This window comes from Chrysochloris asiatica, unplaced genomic scaffold (assembly GCF_000296735.1).
Source record: "Chrysochloris asiatica unplaced genomic scaffold, ChrAsi1.0 scaffold00085, whole genome shotgun sequence".
Taxonomy (NCBI): domain Eukaryota; kingdom Metazoa; phylum Chordata; class Mammalia; order Afrosoricida; family Chrysochloridae; genus Chrysochloris; species Chrysochloris asiatica.
The window spans coordinates 10,509,233-10,518,100 of NW_006408603.1; the positions used below are offsets into that span (position 1 = coordinate 10,509,233).

General features: G+C 37.4%; 1 protein-coding gene across 1 annotated transcript in view; it reads left to right on the plus strand.

The window, feature by feature from the left end:
• The window catches only part of LOC102819639 (calcium-binding mitochondrial carrier protein SCaMC-1-like), an 88,797-nt gene that overhangs the window by 22,288 nt on the left and 57,641 nt on the right, over window positions 1–8,868 (plus strand). The window contains exon 3 of the mRNA XM_006866009.1: window positions 5,041–5,128. Coding sequence (XP_006866071.1) covers window positions 5,041–5,128 — 88 coding nt within the window. The remainder of the gene's footprint in view (window positions 1–5,040; window positions 5,129–8,868) is intronic.

An 8,868-nucleotide genomic window follows, 5' to 3' on the forward strand; every position in this document is an offset into this window, starting at 1 on the left:
ATATATATATATAATTTTGAGTTTTGTTCTACATTGTTTCCCAGGACAATCTGTTGTGATCCCTTTCAGAGTAGTTGATAATGGTAGCCAGGTACCATCTAGTTCTTCTGGTCTCAGAGACATGGAGATAGATGTTCTGATGTTCACATGTTCCATTAGTCCATTGGGTATGTTTTATCTCAAGCAGTCCTTATAACAGCTACATTTTACAGATGAGAACACTAGACTTTGACAAGTTAAGTAGTTTTGCTGTGTGTGTTACCTTGGTTACCCCAGTGTAGTACACCTACCAGGATTCATGCCCTATACTACATTGACTCTGGTGGTGGTGGTGGTGATGTGCCGTGGAGTCGGTTCCGACTCATAGCGACCCTGCATAAGGTTTCCGAGGCTGTAAATCTTAACAGGAAAAGAAAGTCTCATCTTTATCCCATGGAACAGCTGATAGTTTTGAACTGCTAACTTTGAGGTTAACAGCTTGACTCGTAATCACTATGTTACCAGAGTCATTTTACTTGCTTTAGTCATTAACAAAATTTGTAAGTACTTGTACATTGAGTTTGTCCTCTTGGAATGCTCCCTCGAATGCCTGTTGTTGTTAATTGCCATCAAGTTGGCTCTTACCCACAGTGACCCTGTATAGGGTTTCCAAGGAGCAGCTGGTGAGTTTGAACTGCCAACCTTGTGGTTCAAACTGACCTGTGGTAGAGTGCTTATCCTTCAGTGTCACACCAGGACTCTTCTCAGTGCCTAAGCTACCAGAATAGAAGTCCAGCTACCTACTTAGAGGAATCACATGGAGGGAAATGCCTATTTAGCTTCCTGTTGTTCCATATTCCCATCTGACATGACAGATATGTGAATGAAGCCATCTTGGATTTCTAGTTGCAGTCAAACTTCCATTGAATTCACATGACTGACCCAGGCAAGACCGGTAGAAAGACCAACCAGTTAAGCCAAGCTCAGACAGAGGACTTATAATCAAATATATGTATTTCTAGACCAGTAAATTTTGGGGTGGTTTCTTACTTTGCAATAGATCACTTACACAGGTTTGGGATATTTTGTAGTTCTCCAGGTAATTATAAAGCTGCAATAATAAAATCTTTGTTACCATCCATCTGAATACATTCAGCTGTAATACATCCATTCTTACCATCCATTTGAATACATCCATCTGAATACATGCCATCCATCTGTAATTCCATCAAACATATTTTAAGTCTGTCTCCTTACTGAAAACTTGCCATATGCAATTAAAGTCAATATTACTTCTCCCTTTTGGTTCCTAAGACTTGTTATGTTCCAGATTGAATTGTATTAAGGAGCTCTTGTAGCGTAGTGGATACGAATCGGGCTAGGTCAGCAGTTGGAAACTACCAGCTGTTCCGTGGGAGAGCAATGAGGCTTTCTGCTCCCGTAAAGATTTACAGCCTCGGAAACCCTGTACAGTATCGCTGTGAGTCAGAACCGACTCCACAGCACACAACAACAACAACAACCACTACATCTTAATTTTTATGGTTAGCTTCTTTATAGTAAGGATTACTTAATTTATTTTAGTTCACTCAAGCAAATATTTTTTGAACTCTCTATGTGAGCCTGTGTGCTTGGAACTGTGTAAAATAAAATTCTTCAAAAGCAGTTTTGGTTGGAGTAAGACTAGATATACTTAAGGTAGGCTATGATAATTGCTATAAGGGTGATATGGGGAGAGCTTCATTGTACCAGGTGCAGTTCAGAGTTTTTCTGGGTCAACATATAGACAGAAATGAAAAGAGGGCAGAGAGAATAACTTGAAACAAAGGCAGAGTTGGGAAATTACCAGGCAAGATCAGAGCTGGTTAATATGGCATTTCAAGTTTGTCCTCAATTTACTAGTTTTGGGAAATGTTTCATTGATGTAAAACATATGCAGCAAAGTTTATAAATTATATGTATACAACTGAAAAAATTAAGCAGCGTATTCTTTGTATGCCTTCCAAATTTCTATTGCCTCACAAGACTGCTATTCTGATTTTTCGTGTTGATGTTGTTAGGTGCCGTTGAGTCCATCCTGACCAGTGGCCCTATACATACAGCAGAACGAAATACTACCCATCCCTGCACTATCCTCACAGTTGTTCCTGTGTCTGAACCCATTGTTGCAGTCACTGTGTCAGTTCATCTAATTGAGAACCTTCCTCTTTTTCCCTGGTCTTCTACTTTATGAAGTATAATGTACTTCTCCAGAAACTGGCCATTCCTGATAACATGTCTAAAGTTCATGAGAAAAGCTCTCATTCTGCCTGTACTTTTTCCAAGGCAGAGTTGTTGATTTTTCTGGCAGTCCATGGTATATTCAATATTCTTCATCAACATTATAATTAAAAATACACAAACTCTTCTTTGGTCTTCCTTTTTCACAGTCCAGCTTTCACATGCATAGAAGGTGATTGAAAATACTGTGGCTTGGGTCAGGGTTCACTTTAGTCCTCAAAGTGACATCTTTTTAAAAAAAATTTTTGAAGAGGGCTTTTGCTAGTGCATTTGGCCAATGCAACACATCATTTAATTAAGAGGCATTGAATATGGATCTGAGTAAAATGAAATTCTTGACAAGCCCAATCTTTTCTCCATGTGTAAATCCTCATCAGATCTTTGTTAAGTAAATAAGTATTGCAAAAATGGCATGGAGGCCATGTCTGACTTATCTGGCTCCACAAGGGGAAGGAGAATGAAACTCAAAATCACCTCAAGGATGATTCATAAGAGGCACAGGTAAGACATGCCTCCACTCTTCAACCTTCTTTGCTCTCTTTTAATACCAGCCATCCCTCCCACAGCACTCCCTGCTTCACATCCAGGTTCAATAATCCATTGCACTGGTCACATATAAAGCAGAGACAATACTCACAATTATGAAGTTTATTAGGGAAGTGAACAGGGTATGATTCAGGATCAGAAACAACTCAACATGGAGCAGTTCTCCAGTCAGGAACGCCACTTCTCTGCTGTACTATAGTCATGCCTAACTCTTGTCTTCAGTCTGTCAGCCAGGTGGCCCCTAATTCTGTGCTCTGCTTGGACAAGTGTTTCAAAATTCCTTTAGCCAGTTTGTAAATCCCCAAAGGGAGCATTGTGCAAGCCAGGCTTCTGCCCAGAAGCACTGAGCTTTACTTACTGACCACAGTCAAGGAAGTCCATAGCTGATCTGTCTTTCTAAGCTGCCTTCTCTGCTGACTCCTAGTGCTTTTCCGGGTAGGGATCTCATGCTCGGCTCATGGCTCTTTTTTCTTGATGTTCCTGGGATTATCTGTTCCTGCTTCTGAAATGGCTCCTTTTAAAGCTAGTGGGATGGCAAAATGAACCAACCCTGTACTCCCTATTTGCATGGTCCCACCCAATCATTTGGTAGGAGTTAAGAAAACTTTGTATAGAAAGCCATCACAAGTAAACTCACAGTGGCACAAGTATCCTTTGTTCAACTGTACCTTTTGTTGAAATGCTTTTGTTTTTGTGGTGGTCTCTTATTTATCATTACAGCACCCTAATTGTGACTCTTTCTTGGACTTCATTCCTTTATTTATTCTTTTTATAGCATGCATTTAACATATTTTGAGATTCTTTATATAATTAATATACCCATATAAGCTGGTAAACTCTTTGGGGGAATGTTGTTTTATTAATCTTTGGATTCTTTTGAAATTAGCATAATTATTTGCATGGCAAGTTCTCAAAAATATTTTTTATTTGGATTGAATTGATGAGTATAGTGTTTGGAGATTATAATGACACATAAAGAAGAGAACCCGAATAAAGACAATTGATTTCTAGGCTAAGAAATAGAACAGTAGATTCCATCCTGTGGACCTTGGAACACTCCGGGTTTGGAGATTCATTGCAAAGAGTCTGAGATTCTGCTTATGAGAACTAGGCTTTCACGATGAGATATTTATTTCATGGACTGAATAAATATCTCGCCTGCTTGTACTGCTACCTAGAAACGTATGTAGATGCAGCAAGGGTTTATATAATACAAATTCAAAGTGTGAATACACTTATTAGAACCTTTTGACATTGCATATTTTTCACCTAGGAACTAAAGTTAATTTTTTTTTTTAAATGTAAAAAGTTGTCTTCATATTTTAAAAGATCAGACATCCTTAACTATTTGCTTTACACAAGAAAGGAACTGAAGATGTTTTGGACTTGAGAAGTTGAGGAGTGCCATGGCTAGGTCTGTTTTAGAGCTTGAGGAATATGAAAAATGGAACATGAAGAATTTAATTTTCCTTTTGTAATATGCAGCAATGTGTAAGTGAAATAAATGCATAATAGGCTCACAGTAAAGACCTTAGTTGATTTGAGTTATTTGACACAGGATATAATTCTGTCAAAAGGGATTAATTGCATATTTTAAGTATGCTGGTTTTTAAAAGGTTGCCTTTTCAAAATGTTGATTGGCCTTTTTCATGCTCCAGAATCAGATTTCCAGGATAAATGTGTAAAATTCTGAGTTGGTACAATAATCTGGGGTCTACTACAGATTCACAATCCCTTCCTTATTGGAGATTGTTGGGGACATAAATGCTTTTGAAGTTTAAAATGTGGAGTTTTAATATGATATGTAATTTTATATGATATGTAATACTTCCAGTGTAGTCTGGGGCATCACTGCTTAATTATATACATGAGTATTACTGCAGTGAAACATATGACTATTCACACTGAATTAGACAACTAATTGATTAAAATTAATCTCATTTCAGTTTAAGACAAGTTTTGCTATCACATGAATTTTGGTGCCAAATTTATAAGTGTTGGGGTTTATGAATATGGGAATATTTGTTGTTTTTGTTTTTAAGTGCCATTGAGTTGGTTCCAACTTTGTATGGGGTTTCTGAGGAGCCGTTGGTGGTTTGAACCACTGACAGTTAGCAGTCCAGTGCTTATTCTACAATGGCACAATGAACTTTTAAAGACTATTTTAAATATTTCTTCTTGTGTTATCTATGTAAATCCTTTAATGTGATTTTTTTTCCTTTTCATTGTTTAAAGGAGTAATTGAAACTTCGGAAGTAATTGGTGCTCTGAAATCACTGGGTATAAACGCTTCTGAAGCTCAGGCAAAAAAAATTCTGCAAAGGTCAGCCTGTATCCTTATTTTTACTTGTTTTTATCTTTTTGCTTAATATTACATTAGGAGCAAATTGCTATACATGTGGCATTTTGTTCATGTTCTACAACTTTGTGTACAAACTTGCTTGTTGTATTTGGTTAACTATAGCTCATCCTGAATGCATCTTGTTAAAAGCATCTTGCAAAATCATTGCCTAGGTTGACAATTTAAGCAGCAGAAACCCAATGAAATCCCCACTACTTCCACTGTAGTGGTTGTTCAAATTGTACTCAATAAGCCCTTGTTGTGTGTGAGGAACAGTGGGTAGACAGAGGAGAATGAGCTCCTGGCTTCCTGTTGGTGCTTGAGTCAGTGTAATTCTGCATTCACTTGGTTTATACTTTTATGTTAAACTTTCAGGGAGTTTTCTTCTGAAGAAGAGATTTTGTAGTTGACCATTGTAGTTTTATAGAAAGGGACAGATTGTTGTTATTGTTGGGTGCCATCAAGTCACTACCGACTCAGCAACCTTATGCACTGCCTGGTCCTGGGCCAACCTACAATCGTTGCTACTCCTGAGTCCATTGCTGCCACCACTGTGCCAGTTATCTCACTGGGGGTCTTCCTCTTTTTCTCCAACCCTCCACTTTACCAAACATGATATCCTTCTCCAGTGACTGGTCCCTTTTGATAATATGTCTGAAGTGTGAGAGATGAAGTCTGGCCATCCTGGCTTTCAAGGAGCACTCTGGCTGTACTTTGTCCAGAAGTACTGTGGTGGCCTGTGTGTTGCTGTGATTCTGGAAGCTATGCCACAGGTATTTTAAATACCAGCACGGTCACCCATGGTGGATAGGTTTCAGCTGAGCTTCCAGATGAAGCCAGACTAGGAGGAGAGATAGACTACTTTAGAATATTTAATCACTGAAAACCTTATGAATAATGATGGAACACTGTCAACACCACACAGGGAGAGAGGCAATGAAAATAGTAATAATAATTTTTTTTTCACATTATTTAAAAGTATGTTTTAAAATTTAAAATATATGGTACTTTTTAGAGTGTTATTTCCTTGTTTTCGATTTTTAACAATTAAAGACTATTAAAAATATGAGTTGTAGGAAGGATACTAGAATAGGTTAAAGAATATAGGTTATAGGAAAGATACTAATTCTTTCAAAAATTTTGAGGTTTGTTTTAACACCTAGTACAGCTAGAGTTTTTATACTTGTTCTGTATGAATTTGAAGAGTAGTGTGTATCTTACAGTTCAGGGCTTTATATAATGTCCATCAAAAAGTTTGCTCATTTTGTTGTTCAAATGTTTGCCTGACTAAATGATTGAAATGCCCACTATGAAGATGGATTTTCAACTTCTCAAAGTTAGCTCTGGTAGTGTGTTGGGTTGCTAACTGCAAGGTCAGCAGTTCAAATTCACCAGCCACTCCATAGGAGATGAGGCTTTCTGCTCCTTTAAAGATTTAGTCATAGAAACCCTACACAGGGTCCATATGAATTGGAACTGACTCGACAGCACACAGGAGCTTTGAGACACTTTTCAGGGTCAGACAACCTCAAAGTTATATGATTTTGGCAAATTGAATATTTTTTTCATTATGTATTGAAGTTTATTTTATCTGATATTACTCTAGTACTAATCAAGCCTTTGTTGGATCAGTATTTGTCATCATCTACCTTTCATTTTATATACCCTTATGAAAAGCAGTACTGGTGGAACAGTACTAAAAAGTTGACCATTCAAAACCACAAGCTGCCCCACGGGAGATGGATGTGGCAGTATACTTCCCAAAAAATAGTTGTTAAGTGCCGTCCAGTTGGTTCTGACTCATAGCGACTCTGTATAGGGGTTCTGAGGAACAGCTGGTGGGTTTGAAGTGCCTATCTGTGGTTCACTGTCCAGTGTTGATCCTACAGTACCATACCTGCAGTCCTCCCAAAAGATGACACCATTGGAAGTGTTATGAGGCAATTCAACTCGAGCCAATAGGGTCATTATGAATGAGAATTGACTTGGAGGTAATGGTTTATGCCCTTGTGTTTCAGTTTGTTGTAAATAATTATATTTGGATTTTACTTTTTATCCAATGTGAAAATTTATTTCTGACTAGTGACACTTTTTTGGAATTATTGGTTAAAAATAATTAGACTTATTTCTCTCTCTCTGTTTTTTTATTTTCATTTTTTTTTGTTTCCCTTTTCTCTTTTATGCTTTAAAATGTATTTTTCTCAATTTTTTTCTTTATTCAATTTTTTTTAAACAGGTTTGAAATTTGTACTTTTTTTTGTTAGTAGTTAGTATTGAAACTTTACTATTCACATTTAATTTAAAGAGTAAAATTAAGCAAACCTTTACCTTCTTTTCAAACAATAGGAAGATTTTAGGATACTTTTAGCTTCAATAACTCCTTTTCTGATTTGTATTCTATCTTTTATTACAACAAAATGTGCAAAGATCTGGAATCAGAAAACCACAAAGGAAGAACATGTTCAGCATTTCTCAAACTGGGGAACTGAAGAAAAACTTCAAGCCTTGACTTTCGTTATTGAAAGATGCTTTGGGAAAATTATTGAATGATGCAGAAAGCATCAAGAGAAGGTGGAAGGAATATACAGAGTCACTTTACCAAAAGGAAATGGTTAACGTACAACTGTTTCAAGAGGTAGCATATGATCAAGAGCCAATGATACTGAAGGAGTTAAGTCCAAGGTGCATTGAAGGAATGGGCAAAGAACAAGGTGTCAGGAATTGATGGAATAAAAATAGAAATCTTTCAAGAAAATGAGGAGGCACAAGGAAGTTGGAAGAAAACTAGCAACAGTAGTGAGATTGGCCCAGGATCTGGCAGTGTTTCGTTCTGCTGTGCATAATGTCACTATGGGTCAGTATCGACTCGATGGTACCTAACAACAACAACAACAACAACAACAACAACAACATTCTATCTTTATTCTCTTTTTGACTACACAGATGTACTTTTACTTATTTTATTTGCTCACCACTTTTTCTTCCATTTCAGACTGTACTTCTAGGATCATTTCCCTTCTTCATGAACTATATCCTTTGGAAATTATTTTGTGAAAATATATTGATGCTTAACTGTTGGTTTTTGAGCATCTGAAAATTCCTCTATTCCACTTTTGTTTTTTAAAGAGTTTTGTAGGCACACAATTCTAGTTTGACAGTTACTTTTTTCTCTGTACTTTGATATATTATTTTAATTGAATTCTAGCATCTATTATTGCTTGAGTCAGTCTGATTGTTAATCCTTGGTGTTGTTGTTGTTGTTGTTAGGTGCCATCGAGTTGGTACTGACTCATAGCACCCTTATGAACAGCAGAACGAAACACTGCCTGATCCTGGGCCAACCTTACTATTGTTGCCAAGCTTGAGCCCATTGATGCTGCCAGTTTGCCAATCCATCTCACTGGGGGTCTTCCTCTTTTTCTCTAATCCTCCATCTTACCAAACATGATATCCTTCTCCAGCTTCTGGTCCCTCCTGACAATATATCCAAAGTATGAGAGATGAAGTTTGGCCATCCTGGCCTCCAAGGAACACTCTGGCTGCACTTCTTCTAACACAGATCTGTTTGTTCTTTTGGCAGCCATGGCACTTTCAATATTCTCCTCCAACACCATAACTCAAAAACATCAATTCTTCTATGGTCTTCCTTATTCACTGTCCAGCTTTTGCATGCATATGAGGTTATTGAAAATGCCATGGCTTGGGCCAGGTGCACCTTAGTC